The 18,464-nt window shown below is 57.3% G+C and overlaps 2 protein-coding genes across 3 annotated transcripts in view; one reads left to right on the top strand and one right to left on the bottom strand.

Moving 5' to 3' along the window:
- Positions 1-18,464, top strand: part of LOC116835240 (scavenger receptor cysteine-rich domain-containing protein DMBT1-like) — a 633,172-nt gene that overhangs the window by 451,449 nt on the left and 163,259 nt on the right. The window lies entirely within an intron of this gene.
- LIG1 (DNA ligase 1) lies at positions 106-17,528 on the bottom strand. 2 transcript variants are annotated; one of them, XM_075071408.1, is made up of 27 exons: positions 17,475-17,528; positions 16,725-16,871; positions 15,914-15,991; positions 15,625-15,817; positions 14,941-15,076; positions 13,775-13,873; positions 12,789-12,983; positions 12,140-12,263; positions 11,554-11,652; positions 10,797-10,853; positions 10,541-10,713; positions 9,555-9,721; positions 8,880-8,956; positions 8,273-8,364; positions 8,089-8,188; positions 5,883-5,968; positions 5,274-5,389; positions 5,090-5,185; positions 4,777-4,887; positions 4,540-4,611; positions 4,252-4,396; positions 4,039-4,121; positions 2,738-2,890; positions 2,113-2,166; positions 1,503-1,646; positions 1,121-1,213; positions 106-390 (listed from the first exon to the last, which is right to left on the bottom strand). In XM_075071408.1, exons 2-27 carry the CDS (start codon positions 16,739-16,741, stop codon positions 310-312), a joined length of 2,841 nt encoding a protein of 946 aa, XP_074927509.1. In that variant the 5' UTR covers positions 16,742-16,871; positions 17,475-17,528; the 3' UTR covers positions 106-309. The 2 variants fall into 2 exon arrangements, with proteins under 2 accessions (XP_074927509.1, XP_074927508.1); XM_075071407.1 differs by having other exon boundaries at positions 17,450-17,526.

Raw genomic sequence — 18,464 nt, 5'->3', positions numbered from 1 at the left:
CTTAAGGGAGCAGACTTCGCCATCACTGCTAGAAACAGAGCTCCCTATTGCATCACAGGGTTGACAGTGTCCACACCTGGCTTTCCTGCACAAAGGCTGGGTGGCTAAGGAGATGAAGGTTTATTGTATACAACAATGCTCATTACAACTGAACAGATACCACTGCCTTAGGCCAGTATGTCCCTTCCCTCCAGGGACTCAGGGCACCTAGGGAAGGGTGCCAGAGGCAGGGAGCCTATGGCACTCCTCATCCATGCCCTGGCAGCCACAGGGGTTCTCCTACCCCCTCCTGGGCTCCCCACACCAGCACTAGTAGAAGTCCTCCTCCTCAGCCTTCTCCACAAGCTGCTGGTTCTGAATCTGCTGCTGCTGCCTGTAGAGCTCAGCCACCTGCAGCGAGAGAGGGATGGAAACTACCAACCCTGCCCCATCCAGTGCCAACTACATGGCTTAGAGAAGGAGGCAGGCTTAACTCAGACATTTCATCTCCATTGCTACCCCCACATATGGAAAGTGTTCATCTGGAACTGTGCCCATCAACACACCAGAGAAGCTCAGCCAGGTCCTGCTGCCCCCAAAGACAAGGCCAGTAACAACCTATAGGCCCATGGCAAGCTGAGCGATGTGCCCTGCTCATGGGAGGAACAGCCCCATGCCTGCAGTGAGGAGAGCTCAGCACTGGCATAGCAGCCTGGCCATAGGAGGGATTTAGCCAGGATGCTGGGATCAGCACACTGACTGGGTTAAAGTGCTGTAAGGGCATCAGCTTAGCATCTTGGAAAGAGCCCTTTAGTGCCATGCTGGAGCAGTATGGCCAACATTGACGGGCTCATGCCCCTTACTGTACACCTGCGCTCCCTGTAGCAAAGCACCCCTAGCACAGTGTCAGTCAACACTGCATAGGTGAGCAATTTCTGCTGTGCCCAGCCTTTGTCCCAGCGGTCACCCCCAGGCACTGCTTGTGAAGGAAAGGATGATGGGCATCCTCCTGTGTGCCATCTGCATACCAGTCTAGAGCTTCCCTGGGCACTGGCCTCTGGCACTAGTTCCCCGCAGAGCAGCAGCCTCACGTCCAGCTGAGGAGACAGGAAAGTGCTCTGCAGACTGCCCCATGTGCTACCTGGGAACTGGTGGTGGCTTCCTCAGGCTTCTTGTCATCACGCACACGCAGGAACCGGGGAAAGCGCAGGGAGATGCCTTTCTCCTCATCCACCTGAGGGCCAGAAAGGGTCTGAGAGACATGGATGGGGCCAGCTGGGCACCTGGGGGAAGGTGTGCCCAAGCTGTGAGGGAAAGGGAGAGCCCAGGGTCACGGGTGCTGTGAACTGACTAGGCCAGCAGCCCAGGATTAATGATGAGGGGTTCCACTCCTCCCAGTGCAGGGACAGCAGCCCCAGATAGTGCATTAGGGAAGGTCTGAGGCTGGTCTCATACTGCAGGCTGATTGCAGGTTCTGCCCTGGCCTCTCCCTCCTCCCACTGCAGGCCCTGCCCCAGACTCACCAGGCCTATAGCTGCCTTGTGCACAGGCGAGATGGACAGGTCAGCACACTTCACTTCCCACACCTGCACAGCTGCCAGCCAGTGGTTCGGCTCAGTGCTGCTGTCCCAGCGGTAATAGGGCCGTGGCTTCTCTAGCACATGATCCTGCCACAGTAAGAAGGGAAGGGTTGCAGGCCCAGCTGTTTGTCGGAGGTGTGCATCTAACTCCAGGCACACTCCAAAACAGGTGCTACACAACTGCAAGAGATGATGTGACCTGGGAGCCAGGACTCCTGGGTTTTAGCCCCAGCTCTGGGAGGGGAGTGGGGTCTGATGGTTAGAGCAGGGGGCTGGGAACCAGAACTGGGTTCCACCCAGGGCTCTGCCACTGATTGGTTAAGTGCCTCTGGACAAGTCACTGCATGCAAGGAGGTTAAAGAGCTTCCCGGAGCCTGGAGGTTACCTTTAGCAACCAGTAGGGGGTTCTGAGAACCTGGCTCGGGGCAGGGAGCCAGGGCTCAAGAGGGCAATGTTCATGTCCCTCAAGAGCACCCAGCAGCTGGGCTGAGCTAGCAATGGAGGAGCTCCCTGTGAACAGCCCTGCAAGCTAGCTCTGGGCAAAGCCTCCTACCTTCAGGAAGCTGTAATGCTTCTCCAGGCTTTCCTCTGTGAAGCCAGTCCCGATCTGGTGGAGAGAGCAGGGGCGTCACTGTTATAACAGCCCTGCTCAACAACCTGGCCTGCTCACTGCCCCATCTCACTTCACCCTGCTCACCCCTGTTACCCCACCACACACGACCCCCCTGTGCCAAGGCTGCTCACCGTCATCCCCGGCCTACTCACTCCCACCTCCCAGCCCTAGCATGCTCCTGCTCACCCTTACTCTCCCTGGCATACCCACCTCTCCCACTCTTGGCCCACTGGGATTCCTCCCACCATAAGAGCCATTCTCTTCCCTCTAGCCTGTTCCACTGCCCTCAGATGGGCCTGACACACTGCACCCAACAGCCATCCCCTTAACTCAGGGAGGGAGCTGCTTTTCTTCCCCTGCTCCAGCCCACAGTCAGCAGCCCAGAAGGGGGACACTATAGAGGGCAGGGCTGCTCTCCATTCTCACAAAGAGTGCTTAGTGTAATCCCAAATCACAGCCCCATCCATAGGGCACAGAACAGCATGGGAGCCCAACTCCCAGGGGCCCCTGTGGCAATACCAGCCTGAAGACTCCCAGGCCTGTGCAGAGAGCCCACGCTCCCTACCTTGCAGATGCTCTGGTATTCCTCACTCTCCTCATCATAGCAAGCCATCAGGAAGCCACCATACATGCCTACTCGCTTGCCCTTGCCCAGATAGGCACCAATCACCACCAAGTCCAGAGTGTCACCGACACCTTCCAGGTAATCCTTCTTCAGCTGCAACAGGAGAGCCAGCCTCAGCAACAGCATATGTGGGACACAGGGCCTTTCTCCTCTAAGAGCTGCCTGCTCCAATCCAGCCACAGGTTGGGGGGACTGGCTGGTTCAAAAGGGTGGAGAACAGAACTCTCCTCCAGGGGTCAACAGCTCCCATGCAGCCCCAGGGCAGCAGCATAATGCAAAGCCATTTCCATGCAATGATAGTTTGCTGTTCCCATGTCATGGGAGAGGGAGCTCTGGCTGGAGCAAGTGCAGCTGAAGGAGGCAGGATGTGGATCTCTCAATTGATGCCAATCTGTGTCCCCAGAGCTGGGGCTCCTTGCCCTGCTGCCATTGTCCTAGATGGATGTGCCTTGGCACCAGGCAGCATCCAGGGGCCCAGAATATGGTTAGCTGCCTCCAACCCACTCCGATGCCTCTCCCCATTGCCAAGTCTGAGCAACAGGCCCCCCCACTCCACATTGTGGGATAGCCTGTCCCCTTCCCACTGCCCGAGCTTCTTGGTGCCCCCCTCCTCATCTGGAACAGCATGTCACCTCCCCAGTGCCAGAAACCCCAGTGGAGTAGCAATAGAGGGGTGGTGGCTGAGTGGTTAAGGTGTTCAACTATAAACCTGAAGGTTTGAGTTGCACTCAATCTCACTCTGAAAGGCCACCTCCAGTTCACCCAGCTGCAAAATGGGTGCCTGATCCATTGGGCTAGGGTTGCCTGTGGTGGTCAGATATGATGTTGGCCACATCACTCACTTGTGTGCCACTGGCTAAGAAACTGACCTGCCTTAACAGCATCAGCCTAATGAGCCCTTCTTCACCTGGACGGGGTAGGGGAGATGTCTCAATGCCTGGAAGGACTGGAGGCTCAGCTCTAATGACTCCTAGATTGACAGGCTCAGCAAGAAACTAGGAGGTGACCAGAAGGGATAAGTGTGGGCTCTGGAAAAAGCTTCTCTTTCTCTCTCCCAGGAACTTACTATGGAAAAGACAGAGCCTGAAAAGGTTGTTCACCACAGGCTGGCTGGGCTCAGGGCTGACCCTTGAGCCTTCCTCTCTCTGTTACACTAAGAGCTTCCTGTGCTGTGTGCCACTGACTTGACCGCCAACGAAGTGGGACATGTGGTCCCCACTCCACCAGCAAGGCTCTCTCACCTTCAGCCACTTGTGGGATCTCTTGGCGATCTCGTACGTGGCATCCACCTCCAAGGTCTTGACCATGAGGCCCTCGCAGGAGTCTGCGAGAGAGGCTGGTTACCAAGGCCTGGCAGGCAGAGTGGCATGCCCCATCTCCCCTCACCCATTGCCAGTGCTTAATTCATTCTCCCTAACAGGCAGGGCAGTGCATCCCCACCCCCTACAGCTCACCTTTGATGGACTGGTCAAGAAATTCAGAGATCTCGTCCAGGCTGCAGGTATCCATGGAGGTGGCAAACAGGAACTCCCCCTCCGTCTCCACAAAAGACTCGTGCAGCAGCTGACGGCGCCTGGAGAATGGTTCCTTCACTAGGGACTGCAGGGACAGAGGGGCACCGTATTTGGTCACAGGCAAGTGGGACATAAAGGATGGAGCAGATAGCATGTGGAGGGTTGCAGTGAGGTGCAGACAGTAGGGGTGAGGCCAAGGGGGTTAGGGAGCAGAGGCAGGACACTCACCTCCCCATTGAGGTACAGAATGTCGAAGGCATACAGACACACCTGCACTTTGATCTCAGCAGCTTCCACGTCCTGAGGAAACAGCCAGCAGCAGAGGTTACTGCCCTGCTTTGTTCTCCCCATGAGCCCTGCTCTCTTCCCCGCCCACTCTGTGCCACCAGCTCTACTCTCTTCCCCGCTTCATCTGCCCACCCAGGGACCAGCCCCACACCCCTCTCCACAGGAACTGCTCCTCACCTTGCGCTTCCGCGTGGTCAGGACCTGGAAGGGTTGAATCTGCCTCTTCTCAGGGTCCCAGGCCACGGCCTCAGCATCCAGGATACACGACTGCACACTGCCCTTCTTCACCTGCACAGGGGAGTGTCAATGTATGGAAGGACAGAGGGCTGGCTCATGGTGCTAATAGCACTGCAGCCCCCAGCCTGTATCCCTGCCCCACCTCCTTCCGTTTCCTGCTGCTGGGGGGGATGGGGGGAGGAACACAACACCTACCCCTTAAGTGTTCCTGCCTGTTGGCACCCCCCAGCACTGTATGTCCCCACTCCCTTACCTTGGGGATGCGGCTGATGATGTCAGGGTATTTGGAAGTGTTGTCCTCCTGGTTGCGGCTGTAGATGTGCACATCCCCATTCTCCAAAATGTGGATCTGGGCAGGGGAGGGGGCACAATGAGACACAGTGGAGGCTGTGGAGGGAGGGGGTTCCCCCCATGGTTTCTGGATATGGCATGGTTACCTGGGCTCGCTCTCCGTCGTACTTGTACTCGCAGGTGAAGGCAGCCTCCTCAAAGCGCTTCAGCACCTCCCCAATGCCCTTGGTAGGCTGGGCCAGCATAGGCTTCAGCGGGATCCCTAGGGAGGTCACGCACTGGGGCATCAGGATCATCACCACATGGATGGCAGCAGCATCCAGGGGCCATGGCCAGGAGCTGGACCCCCTGCACCAGGCACTGCACACACATCACAGCACTGGGCACTGCCCCACAGCAGTCTGTGCACATCCACCCATGCCAGGTGGGCCCTGCACATACACATCACGCCAGGCCCTGCCCCAGAGCACAGTAGGTCTGTCCTGCTCCCCCACAGCAGTCTGTCTGACTCACCCACCACATGCCAACTGCATGCTGACCCAGAGTACACATTGACTCTGACCCAGCCCCTCCCCAATCCAAATTGGCACTGCACACTATCATAGCACCTGGCCTTGCCCCACAGTACAATCAAAACAGGCCCATTACACAGAAGGAGGGGTGCAGATGAGAAGGGGCTATGCCATGGTGCAGGAGGCCATGCAAGTGCAGGAGGTGCTAGGTGGGGGCCTCTGGGGCCAGGGAGCTGACAGTACCTGGGGTGATCTTGCAGTGCTGTGGCAGGCTCTCCACTCCATGCTCCAGCAGGATGGGAACTATGATGTCATAGCTAGGCAACTCACTGAAACACAAACACAGATGAGGCCTCTTGCCAGTTTCCAGTGCGCTCACTCCCCGCACTCTGTCCCATGGGGAAGCACCAGGACTTCACACAGCTCCAGCCCACCGGAGCTGGGGTCAACAGAGTTCTCTGGATGGCTGGGTGATGGTGCTTCTGAGACAACTTCCCTTATCTCACCCACTGCCCTTGGACACCACTGAGAGACAGCCCTGAATTGCAACAGCCCGGGGCAGCCCTTCTGGGGTAGGCCACCAGGCTCATGCATCTCTGAAGACTCCCTGCTTTGTCATTCTCTCTCCTGGAGCATCACAGAGAATGCATCCTACAGCAGAGATTCTCAAACTTTTGTACTGGTGACCCCTTTCACATAGCAAGCCTCTGAGTGCGACTCCCCTTACAAATTAAAAACATTTTTATATATTTAACACCATTATAAATGCTGGAGGGCAAGCAGAGTTTGGAGTGGAGGCTGACAGCTCAAGACCCCGCATATAATAACCTCACGATCCCCTGAGGGGTCCCAACCCTCAGTTTGAGAACCCCTGTCCTAGAGCCAGCATCAGCTGGAGCTGTTCAGTTATTTCCCTTGGGGTTACAGATGCTGTGCTCTCCCCTCCCTAGGGCAAGGAGCATTCTTTCCAATCAGCAGGGCATTGACACTGCCTTCCAGAAGGAGGATGGAAACCACCACACACAGCCATTCAAACATGTCACATCACACTGGGAGCCAAGCTCTCTGCTATAGAGCAAGGTGAGAATGCTAACTAGGCTAGCTGGGGACCAATTTATCTGTGCTCCCCTAACAGCCAGGAAGCAAGCTCGAGTGCAAGTCGTTCTGCATGGAGAAAGAGAAAACAAGAGAAAGTGAACAGCGGAGCCCAGGTTTGTTTGTGGAAGCAACCACCCCCAATGCAAAGGCATCCAGAGCAGTGAGTCAGCACACCAAGGAACCACTTTGCAGAAGTACTGCCTGCCACTCAAAGCAGCCAGGTAACAAACACAAACTACACTGCAAGGCAGGTGCAGGGGAGAAGCTCCCAGGGGAGGAGGCTATGGAGCAGGGCTCACTGTGGGGTTTCCTCTGAATGGATAAAATGAGGTTCCAGTTGGTACCACGGGAGAATGAACACACAGCAGCACTGGAGCAGAGCGTAACCTCTCGACAGTGAGTGGATTCAAGTCCACAACAGGGTGCGTTTCATATATCAAGCTCACAATGAGACCCTCTGACAAAGCAGCACTGGTCTCCCCTCACAAGGGCAGACCCACTGGGAGATGGTGAAAGAGCCACAGGAGAGTGCAGTTTGTACGTACAGATGATCGACGTGGTGCACGAGCTGCCAATTACACAGGAGCTAAAGGTATTCTAAAAGGAGCTGGGAGCACGATGCAGCAGGATACAACCCATCCCCAGAGAGAGCCCCATGTGCAGCCACGCACCCCTCAGCACTGAAAGCCAGAGGAGATGGTGGACTTAGTGCTTCTGGAGGGAATTCGGACACCACCTGGCACTCCCTGGAACAGACCCTACCAGCCAAGGATGTGTGTGGATCCCATGCCCATCACCCGCCAGCCAGCATTACCCCAGGAAGAGCCCAGCTTCCAGGAGGGATTCAAAAGAATTTGTCAGCCCAAGGCAATACAGAGATGGAAGAATGCTGCTCTTTGGGCACTGCCTCTGCCCCAGGGAACCAGCCGGCAGGGATCAGGGCAGGGTGGCAGCATGTGGTGATCTTGGGAAGAAGGAAGGACTGATCCTCAGCATGAGCCCCAAGACAACAGATCTTACACAGCTCTGCAAGGGCAGGAGGACATTGCCCTGCTACAGCCCCCACACCAACAGTGCTGGAGATAGAGACTAGCTCTCCAGGCAAGGCCATGCTGACTACTCAATGCCTTAAGAGCAGCAGAACCCCCAGACAGCCAGATTCCCAGCCCACCCTGCATGCCATCCCCAGGGCATGATGCCCAGCCCCTATCTCCACCTCTGGGAGGTCCTGAAGACGGAGATGGAAGACTGGGGGTCTTGCTGGTCATGCTCTGGCAGCTGCCCTAGCATAAGGAACTCTGCGTGGCTGTGGCTCTGCCCCCACCCTGGTATGGGTAAAGGCAGCACTCACCAGAAGGTCTGCTTGAGGATCTGGGTCTGCTCCTCCAGCCAGGCTTTGCGTGCCTCTGCAGATTTGCCCTGGCCAGCATCCAGCACCTCTGGAGGAAAACCTGCAAGAGAAGTACACACTTCCCATTCACATACAACTCCCACCAGGGCACCCAGCCCCACAGTGCCCTACCCCATGGACTCACCTTGTCCCGGGGGAGTAAGAGACACAGCATGGGCAATGGCTGACAGTACTGACTGCTCTGCCAGCCCAATCCGAAGCTTCCCGCCCAGGGACCTGGAATACACAAGGGAAGACAGAGATACATCATAAGGCTATGGGTCAGGATTGAGGAGCACTGGCTGAACTGGCAGGGAGGTGGAGGGGAGCTGAGAGCTGGGATAGTAGTGGGCTGTGGATGGGGATTGAGGACCCCAGCAGAGTTGGGCTCGGAGTGCGAAGCCCAGGGCTGGGTCAGCAGGGGGCTGCAGGTCAGGATTGAGGAGCCCAGGCAGAGCTAGGAAGGGGGGAAGACAGGAGAGGGCCCAGGGCTAGGACAGCAGGGGGCTGCAGGTGGGGATTGAGGGGCACCAGCAGAGCTGCAGGTGGGCAGAGCCCCGGGCTGGGATAGCAGCATGCTGCAAGTCAGGATTGAGAGGCAGCAGCAGAGCTGTGGGGAACTCAGGGCTGAACTGGAAGATTCTGGCAGAGCCATGGCAGAGCGTGAGAGCAGCTCTGGTGGAGGAGTAGCATGGTGATACTGACACAGGCCTTGCCAGGCCCTGGGATGCAGGAGGGATAGCATGACTCACCGAGTGATGTAGCGAGCTTCCGAGTGCCGGCAGGCCACAAACAGTCCTTTGATGATGTCAATCTTCTTGTTCATGGACTGGGGGGCGGGGGGGGAGAGAAGGACAGACAGCCCAGCTGAGCCAAGCCCGGTCCAAACACACACTGGGCCAGGAGGGGGCTGCAGCATCCACCAGCCTGGCTGTCTGCTGCACCTCCTGCCTTGTCTTCTGCTCCCACATGGTCTCCACTCCCATTGCCTGTGCCCGCAGGCCCTCCTGCTCCTCAGGCCAGCCTGGCCCCATGCAGTAGCTTAGGCCCTTGGGCAAGGGCTGCATCACAAATGTAAACCCCTCCTCCCCGCACCACCGCTTCCATGGTTATTACAGGGGGCTGCAGGCCAACACCCCTAGCATGGAAGTAATGGCGCAGAAAGCCCTGTCATCCTGAGGAGCCAGCCAAGAGGTGGCCATGGCAGCCCTAGAGCCAGAGGCCTTGGCAGGGCCAGGAACACCTGGGGCACTTCTCCATCCCTCTTGGGGGTCAGCCTCTCTAGGCAGCCAGTAGCTGTGAAAAGCTTGAGTACTCTGCATGCCCAGGGCTGAGCTGGCTACAGCCCCGCCAGAGGGACGCGGAGCCAGGTCAGACAGGGCCAAGCCCACCAGCTCCACCTATGTGAGCAGCCCCATCCCACTCACAGCACTGCCTGTCATCCTGGCAATCTCTTGTAGCTTGCTGAAGACCCCGGCAGCACTCAGCTTGGGTGGTGTGAACATGGTGCGCTGGTTGCTACGGCTGCTCTCAGCTACTAAGCCCAGATCCCCCTTCTCCTGGGCCTCGGCTTTGATCTGATCCAGCTGGCGGCCTGCAGGCAACAGGGAGGGAGGGAAGTTCCCAAGCTGGCAGCTTACCCAGCACACCACAGTGCCCTCAGGACATGGCTGGCCTGATCAGCTTCCCCCACCCTTTTGCCATTCCCCAAATGAGAAGGCCTGCTGCTCAGTGCAAGTCAGGGTGCCCAGGCACCAGGGAGGGGCACATCAGCTATTGCACTGTGAGGCTTAGGGCCCAGATCCCCCCACTGCTGGGAGCTGAAGGCTATTCCCTTCTGGGTGGGCCCAAAGCAGGCAACGGCCAGACCCTGGCTAGGCAGGCAGTGCTAGGAGATGGGGGCAGCCTCTTGGGGCCCTGTCTTTTGGGGCCAGCCCCCAAATTTGAGGTGGCAGCTTGGCCTGTCCAGATTGCAAATACAGTAGGGATTTCTCACCCAGGCTGTGACACCCCAAACCTGTTACACACTCCAGTGTCTCTCCCAACACTCAAGTCAGTGCACCTGCAACCACAGTGCTGCCTGTGCATGTAGCAGTGCATGCTGGAAAAATCTGGGCAGCTCAGCCCTAGTACCCCAAGGGGAGACTGAGCCTGAAGACACACAGAGACCAGCACTTGGAGTCATGCACTCTAGGAAGGGGAATGCTCAGTAGTCACAGGGAGACAACCTTAGCCCTCAGACGCTATCGGCTACTGTGATAACTCAAAGTGGGCACACCCTATGCCAGCGCCACCATGCCTATAAGTGGGTAGGAAGCCAGGGTCCCACTGCCCGGGAGCCACACACTCGACACCCAGAGTCAGCAGGGATGAAGGCCATAGCATAGCCAGGGGCCTCCTGCCTGGTCCCTACCCGTTGCCTGTGCAACAGCCTTCATGAGGATGGTCTCGCCGATGCCCAGCTCCAGCCCCTTGTAGGCAGGGCCCAGGCGGTTCAGACACAGGTAGATGCAGGGCAGAATGTCAGATGGTGACAGGGCGATCACTGAGCGGAAGAGGTTGCTCAGGGTCTCAATGTTCTTCAGCCTGGAACACACACACAGAATGAGGAAAGGGCATCACTAACACAACCTAGCAGTCCAGGCAGAAGCAGCACAGCAGGGCCTTACCGGGCAGACACCTCCTCAATCCGCTCAAAGGTCCGAGCCACAGCCAGGTAGGGGACCCTGCAGAGACAGACACAAGTTTGTCAGAAACACTACTCCAGCATCTTTCCTCTCCCTGTGACCATGGGCTAGTGGGGAGAGCAGAGTGGCATGAGCCACGACTCCTGGGTTCTATTCCTGACCCTGGCAGGGGAATGGGTTCTAGTGGTTGGAGCAGGGACAGCTGGGAGCCAGGATTCCTGGGTTCTATTGCTTGCTCTCCTGCCAGCTCACTGCATGTTCCTAGGCCCATCACCTAGTCCTGCAGCCCCCCACACAACTCCCAAGGAACTTGCTGTATCTTCAACTGCAAGTATAGCACTGAGACTCAGAGCCTTGGGCCAGGCCAACAGACTTGAGGCTCCACACCCAAGACTCACACTGCAGCTCTGTCTGCCCTAGGGAATCTCACATATGAATCCCCAGGGCAGCCCAAGGCCACCCCCCCCCCCCCCCCCCGCCCCACCACTCCTCAGTGAAGCTTTTTAGGCCAGGTGCTTTCCCCACTGCCAGTGCAGAACAACCTGCAGCTCTTCTGGGACCAGATGTGGCACAAAGGAGAATGGTGACAGCTCTGTGCTATGAGGAGAGCCCTGATAGCTGGGGAAGCACCCTGGTATGCACCTCCCATTACATCCTTCCTTTCCCCACCCCCGCCTCCACATGGAGTAGGGTTTGCAGGCTCCATAAGGGAGCACTGCCCTCTTCATGGCCCCCTCACCTCTGACCATGCCCCCAGCAGGCGTCCTGGACAGGGTGGTAGCTGCTCTTCGAAGGATTGTACTCCATAGGGTCCAGTGGCACAACTGGCTTGGAGAAACTGGAGGGATCACAAAGCCAAAGAAAGATAGGAAGCCACCAAGTCCAGTACACAGGCCCCACTGCACTAGTGGTTCTGAGAGTCTCCCAACAATTTGCTTGCACTAGCACCCCAGCGAGGGAAGCCCAGCACAGGTAGCAACAGGCACCATTATCGCATGGATGAGACAGGCACCCAGCTGCACCATGGGAGAAGCTGCAGTGTCACAGGACGCTGTGTGCGCGCATAGGCCTGGGTGCAGCCCAGGGCGTACGTTGGCTGGGATGCGCTGCCCTTGCAGGAACCATACCTCACAGGGGGGAGGATGTAAACTGATGCTGCCTCCTGCCACCCCCCAAAAAGGGCCATGCTTGCCTGGGAGAGGCTGCTGCCCTCACTAGGAGTGCAATCCCACATAGATACTGGCCAACAGTGTGTTTGTTCCCCCACTGCGTGGGTGGGGTGTAGCGCCAGGCACAGGGGATGCTCCATGTACACAGCTCCCTACCTGCCAGCTGTGCCATCACTCCCATTGCTGCTCACTGTGGCTGAGCCAGTTGGGGGAGGTGGTATCTCCACTGCTGCATGTTCATCTGCCTTCCCTGCCTTTGCCTCTGGCACCTTCTTGGGGGCTATATGGGATGTAAAGGGCCACACAGCACTTTATTCATTGGGGGAGAGCAGGCCCACCTGCCTGCAAGATACCCACAAGGGAGCCCCACTGCCTTTAAAGCTAGGCCCCCTTCCCCAGGATCTGCGCACATCAGCTCTTCACACCCATCTCCAGATCCACCCAGCTCCCATGCCCCTCCCCCAGATCCACCCATGCTGGGGGCCAGGATGGCTTCCTGTCCCCTCCCTGGGTCTGTCCGTCCTGGGCCAGGACTGTTCTCCCACCTATTGGGAGGTGACCTTCCACCTGAGCGCAGCTCTGCTCTGGGAAGTGCCAAGAACAGTGTCACTGAGCCTTGCTGGCCACATTTACATGGTGGTTTCCTACATGGCAGCTCCAGATCGGAGAGCTCAGCTGGGGACAGTCTGACCCCACACACAAGCGATGGATTATGCCTCATGCTAGAAAGCGGCTCCCCACATCCAGCCCCCACCCCAGCCCGGGGGTCCGTGAACCAGTGGGGCTACACTGCCCCCACACTCACCAAAGAAGCTGGAGATGGCTCTGCTGGACTTGGGTGCCTCAGGCTTCTCCTGGGCTCCCCCTCCAGCGCAGTCGTCTTCTCCCTTGTTCACAGCCCCCTCCTCCAAAGTGCCATTAACTTCAGTCAGTTCTTTCACCTCTTGCATTTCCATGGCTGCTTCTTCCTTTACTCCCCTGCCTGCCTCATCTCCTGGGCCTGCAGCAGAACAGAAGCCCACAGCCGATCAAGCACACAGGGTGCAGGGAGGGACCCCATACTTAGGCACCTGACTGATCCATGCAGCTAGGGATGAGGTGTGAGAGCCAGTCCCAGAGGATGGGTTCTACAACAGTGGTTCTCAACCAGGGATACACATACCCCTGAGGGTATGCAGAGGTCTTCCAGGGAATACATCAACTCATCTGGATATTTGCCTAGTTTCACAACAGGCTACATAAAAAGCACAAGCAAAGTTAGTACTAAAATTTCATACAATTACTTGTTTATACTTCTCTATATACTATACATTGAAATGTAAGTACGTTTGTATTCCAATTGATTTATTTTATAATTATATGGTAAGAATGAGAAAGTAAGCCATTTTCCAATAATAGTGTGCTGGGACACTTTTGTACTTCTATGTCTGATTTTGTAAGTAAGTAAATAGTTTTTAAGTGAGGTGAAACTTGAGGGTACACGAAGACAAATCAGACTCCTGAAAGGGGTATAGTAGTCTGGAAAGGTTGGGAGTCACTGCTCTACACAGGATGCCTACAGCAAGCTCACTGCTGCCACCTCCTGGTTGCAGGTATGGTAGTGCAATACAGGCCCCTGCGCCGGGGGGAGTACTCAGGTCTTGAGCACCCCGGGGAAAAGGCCACGCAAATGAGCCCCCAGCCAGGACACACAGATCACTTGGGGATGTCACTCGGGAAACAGCAGGAGATATCCAGAGAAGGGAAGCCCGAGACTCTGCATTCCCAGAGCAACTGCTGGCACACTCTTACCTTGCTCTTCCCGGCATCTCTTGGCACTTGGCTCCTCATGCCTGTTGTTCTCCCTGCTAGTTGACAGCTCTATTTTGCGTTTGGGGATCTGTTTGCGAGCTGAGGAGCAGAGATTAGAGTCAGCCTCCTGCAAACTACTGGGAGGGGTCTCTGGAACCAGCCCCGAGTCTTTGGACCAGGACAAGTTGTGGGAAAAGGAGGGGTGCGGAGTCCAGAGGTGCACAAGTGCCAGGGTGCAGAAGCAGGAGCAGCACTGGGTTACAGAGAGCATGCCAGGCCAGCATAGTCACCTACAGCGCCCAATGAGCCCAAACTCATCCAGAGGCCCCTCTAGCTTTAGGTGCCCTGCCTGACCCTCAATTCTCCAGCTGACTTCAGTGGAGCTTGGGTGCTTAGCCCCTCTGAGAATGGGGCACAGCTAGGTACCCAAGATCAGGCCCCTTGTGAACGCTGAGGCCTGAGTGACTTGGTGGGCAGAGGGAATGTGGCAGCCATAAACACAACTGTGCTGCAGAGAGGCACCAACATTGTGTCTCACTCTACATTGTTCTACCAGCTCCAACCTTCCCCAAGACTTAGAGTTCAGAAAGATGGAAGCCCAAGTCAGCAGAAAGCCAAAAGGAAGAGAGAGCAGCAACCAGAAAAACACCTTCTGGAGCCCAGGACTCCAACACATGGGCAGGTCCCTGTCGGGGCCCAAGGGAGAAAAGGCAAACGAACAGCGTGGATGGGATTTAACGAGGAGACATCAACAAAGCATGGCCCAAGGAGAGCACAACATATTAACTGCTGGCAATTCCATTGTTCATAGCCTTCGAAGAGCAAGCAAAACACAGACGCTGGTTAGACTGATTTGCTGGGAACAACACAGGGCAGGCAGGGATCATGTGCAGCCTGGAAAAACACTGGTCAGATGGGAGAGAGATGCATGTCTCTGTGCAAGAAAAGCAATGGCTGGAGAGCTAGGACCCTGATTGCATGGGGCCTGAGACACCAGCTCAGGAACCCTGACAATGGAAAAAAGGGCCTGGTAGCTGGGTGATCCATCCTAAAATGGGCTGAACTATGGAGACCCACTCTGGGAGAGTGCAGGTAGAGGCTTGCCACTCGGAAAGGGTGTCCAAGGCGAGAGTGAGGGCATGATCACATCCGGGCAGGGTCCTTACCGGTCCTGCGTCTGGGGATGCCAGCATGGCCGATGGCAGGGGAGTCAGAAAGGGCTGGGCTGTCTCCAGCGGAGTGGCTACTGCTTGGTGAGGGGCTATCCGCAGAGATATCAGACTGAGGAGTTTGCATAGGCTCCTGAAAGACAATTCCCCAAGAGTGCTACAAGCAGGAAAGAGACATGGAGCACAAACCACAGCCCACCTGGCTGTATCACTAGCATGGGGCAAGGTGGGGTGGGAGCAGCACTCAGCCCCAAGAGATGGGCCAGCATGGGCCCTTTCAGCAGATTCCTGGAAGAAAGTCAGGCAGGGGTTCCAAGGAGGCTTGTGAGGGATACAGCAGGCAAAACAGCCATCTTCAGGAGAGCTCCAAGTGGAAGGAGGGTGCACACACGGGCAGGTCTCTGTAGCAGCACACAGGACACTCCTCTCCAATCAACAGAAGGCACTCTGCCCAGGACACACTACAGGACTAGCATTGGGGGCACATACAAGGGGGAGCCCAGGGCCTCGCTGGAGTGAAGGGCACTAAGGCGAGGCATGGAGGAGGCATTGGGCTGGTGCAGACTGAGTGAAGGGTAACATGGGGCAGCTTACACTCCAGTTGGTGCTGGGGGGGATGCAGGATCCTAGGCTGGCCCCATGGGGGTTCCGGGTGAGAAACAGCGGGTGCGCAGAAGATACCTGCTTGCTGCTGGCTCTCTCTAAGCTTTTGTCCTGTATGGGCTCCATCTCTGCTCGGGCTGTCAGCATGGCCTCCTCCTCATCACTGTCACTCTCCAAGACCCGGCGCAGGGGCCTCTTGGCAGCGGATTTCACTGGGGAGTCCATGCAGAGACTCAGGCCATTTCTCTGCATCACAGCTGCCTCTGACAGCCTGTAACGAAGCTGTGGGTCAGAGAGGATAGCCCCAGGACCAACGCCAGCGAGACCTTGCCCCAACTGTCCCCCATGGAGCCCGGCAGTAACTCACTGGCTGGTTGAGTCCTCCTCTGCTGGCAGTCCAATCTTCTCTTCCTCTTTCACAGCCTTCATGGGCTGGAAAAATGACCTGGCCAAAGCAACGACACAAATGCCTGACTAACACCCCTGCATGAGTAGACTAGACAGACTCTTTGGGAAAGGAAATCCCTTTAGCCCAGCACAGGAGTCCATTAAGGCTCCCACTAGTCACCTGATATATTTAATCATCCAGGCAACAAGCTGCAGTACAATGAGAAAGCCCTGCATTGGCAGCCCCAGGCTCTCTCACTGCATGGAGATCCAACAGAAGGACCTGGAGTGCTCCAGCAATACCCAGAACAACTGCTGCATTGCCCCATCCGTGGGCTCACTGCATCATCCCACACACGCAGAGAAGCAGCTCTTGTCTATACTTCACTTAGCTGCAAGCCGTGTTATAACCTTGCAGGGGGCACATGTGGCCAGAGCTCTGTGGGGCAGGAAGTCTCTGCAGGGCTGGCGCTCTGAGACACTCAGGTACTCGTGCTCACAGCGCTGAGCACAGGCTAACAGCAAGCGAGACAGGCCAGGAGACCCAGGGACCAGCCTCAGCTCTGAAAGGCAACGCACTAAACAGTGCAGGCAGGGCCTGCGTCTTCCCCAGGGGGCTGAGACACGCCACCGGGGGCAGGGAAGCACAGGCAGGCTCTGCTGCCACAGGGATGGAGGCACAAGAGCAGGGGGCTGGCAAGGAACAACCAGCCTCTCCCATCCCCTCACCACTCCCCTGTGGGGCAGCAAGGGGGTGCTGAGGCTTCAGGGCCCTGGAGGGCATTACTTACGTGATGGGGCGCTGCATTTTGGGGGGTGGGGGGAGCTGCCGCTGCAGGTCAGGCAAATGCAAAGCCCTTCTGGCACGTCAGTTGCTCTGGGACCTGTGAGCCAAACACCAGCGATTGCTCAGCGCCCCTCCACCATGGTGGCTCCAGCTGCAGGCAGAAAAGGGGACAGAGGTGAGAGGCCCCCGAGCTGGCCCAAGACCTTAACCTGGGAAAGAGCAGGGCAAGCATTAGCCTGCAGCACAGACAGGAAGGTGAAACCACCTGCCTAGACACTGAGCCCAGTTCCCACTGCTCAGCCCAAGCCAGGGGCCAGGGCACGGCGCAGAGGGGCCCCTGCCCCCTGGGAAGCCACAGGGTCATTGCTAGAGGCTGGATTCACTGGACCAGACTAGGAGTCGGCCTGGCAGTGGGGGAGCCGTTTGGGGAGCGGGTGGCTGGATTGAGGGTCAGGTGCGGGCGCGTGGCTGGAGGAGCAGGTGGCTGGAGGGGCGCTGAGAGGGGGAGGGGCAGCTGGCAGAGAGAAACGCAGGGGGCGTTGGAAGAGGGGAAGGAGCGGGTGAGCAGCAGCCCCTTTTCCCGCCATTTCTGCCCCACAGGGGCTGCGCGCGGTCGTTGGCCCCCAACGTTCTATCCTCAACAGTCCCCACTCCAGTGGCCGCGGGAAGGGGCGCGCGGCTACCTGCGGGTCTCCCGCCCAATTCCAACCCGGGGCTCGCGCCTCCCACCTCCCTTTCGCGGGGAAAATCCAACCCGTCGCGTTCCGACAAGCACCGAGCTCCTGACGTCACAACAGCAGACATGCGCTGCGCGCGCAATACAAAAACGAGAACGCTACGCCCGCTGGGAAATGTAGTCTTGGTTGCAGCAGACTCTCCGGGCTCGGGAAACATATCCAAGGGCATGCTGGGAAATTCAGCCTCACTCCTGCTAATATCTCACCTACCCAGGAGCATGCTGGGAAATGTAGTCTCACGCCTGCCATTGTCCAACCCCCACCCGCCCAATCTACAGCCTGGCCTTGTTACCCCTGCTCCCACCCCTGGGGCACTCCCCCATGGTGCCCTATGGCATCCCTGCACCCACCCCTGGGGCACTCCTCCATGGTGCCCTATGGCATCCCTGCCCCACCCTGCATGGCCCATTTACCCAGCTCCTAGAATCCCAATGTTGTTGCCTGGGAACCCCTTAGCCACAGGGCTGCTTCCCTCCCGCTCTGCCCAGGGCTAGCGCCAGGCCAAGCCACCTGCGCATGCTGACCAGGGCAGAGATCCAGCCCATTAATGTGTGGCTTTTCAGGCTCAGGCCCTCAGTGGACAGTGAAGGTGCCAGGGACTCTGCTGGCTCCTTCTTCCTGGGGGTGACAGAGCAGTGGCCTGTGTCACTGCCAGGACATGACCCTGCCACTGTCCCATGGCATGAATCAGTTGCCAGAGCTGACATCAAAATCAGAATCGGCACCGAGCAGAAGAGTTAGCACATCCTGGAGTGGAGCTGAGCAGGGCAGGTCACGCTTCCCCTAGCTGAGTGGGGCCAGACTCTCTAGCTGCCCAGGCAGATGTCCCTACACTGATTATGTTATGGGCACTCTGAGATCTTTTACACACACCTAGGCCGCTAGAGACAGATTTTTTCAAGCAATGAATACTGAGACTATGAGAAGAGCCAGCAGCTGGAGAGGGGTGGGGGCCTGGCACAAGTTGACTCAAGAGCCCTGGCACCACAGCAATGGCACTAGGTTCG

The sequence above is a fragment of the Chelonoidis abingdonii genome, chromosome 11 (genome assembly GCF_003597395.2).
Source record: "Chelonoidis abingdonii isolate Lonesome George chromosome 11, CheloAbing_2.0, whole genome shotgun sequence".
Classification (NCBI taxonomy): domain Eukaryota; kingdom Metazoa; phylum Chordata; order Testudines; family Testudinidae; genus Chelonoidis; species Chelonoidis abingdonii.
Note: the sequence above shows the minus strand (reverse complement) of the source record. Positions and strands in the feature narration are given on the sequence as shown.

Excerpts from the sequence above, each read along its gene's own strand:
- LIG1 (XM_075071408.1), bottom strand. Across the intron at positions 8,957-9,554 it reads CCAGGATGACAGGCAGTGCT|TCCATGAACAAGAAGATTGA; the intron begins GTGAGTGGGATG and ends CCCGCCCCCCAG. Across the intron at positions 8,189-8,272 it reads TCTTACTCCCCCGGGACAAG|GTTTTCCTCCAGAGGTGCTG; the intron begins GTGAGTCCATGG and ends CTTCTCTTGCAG.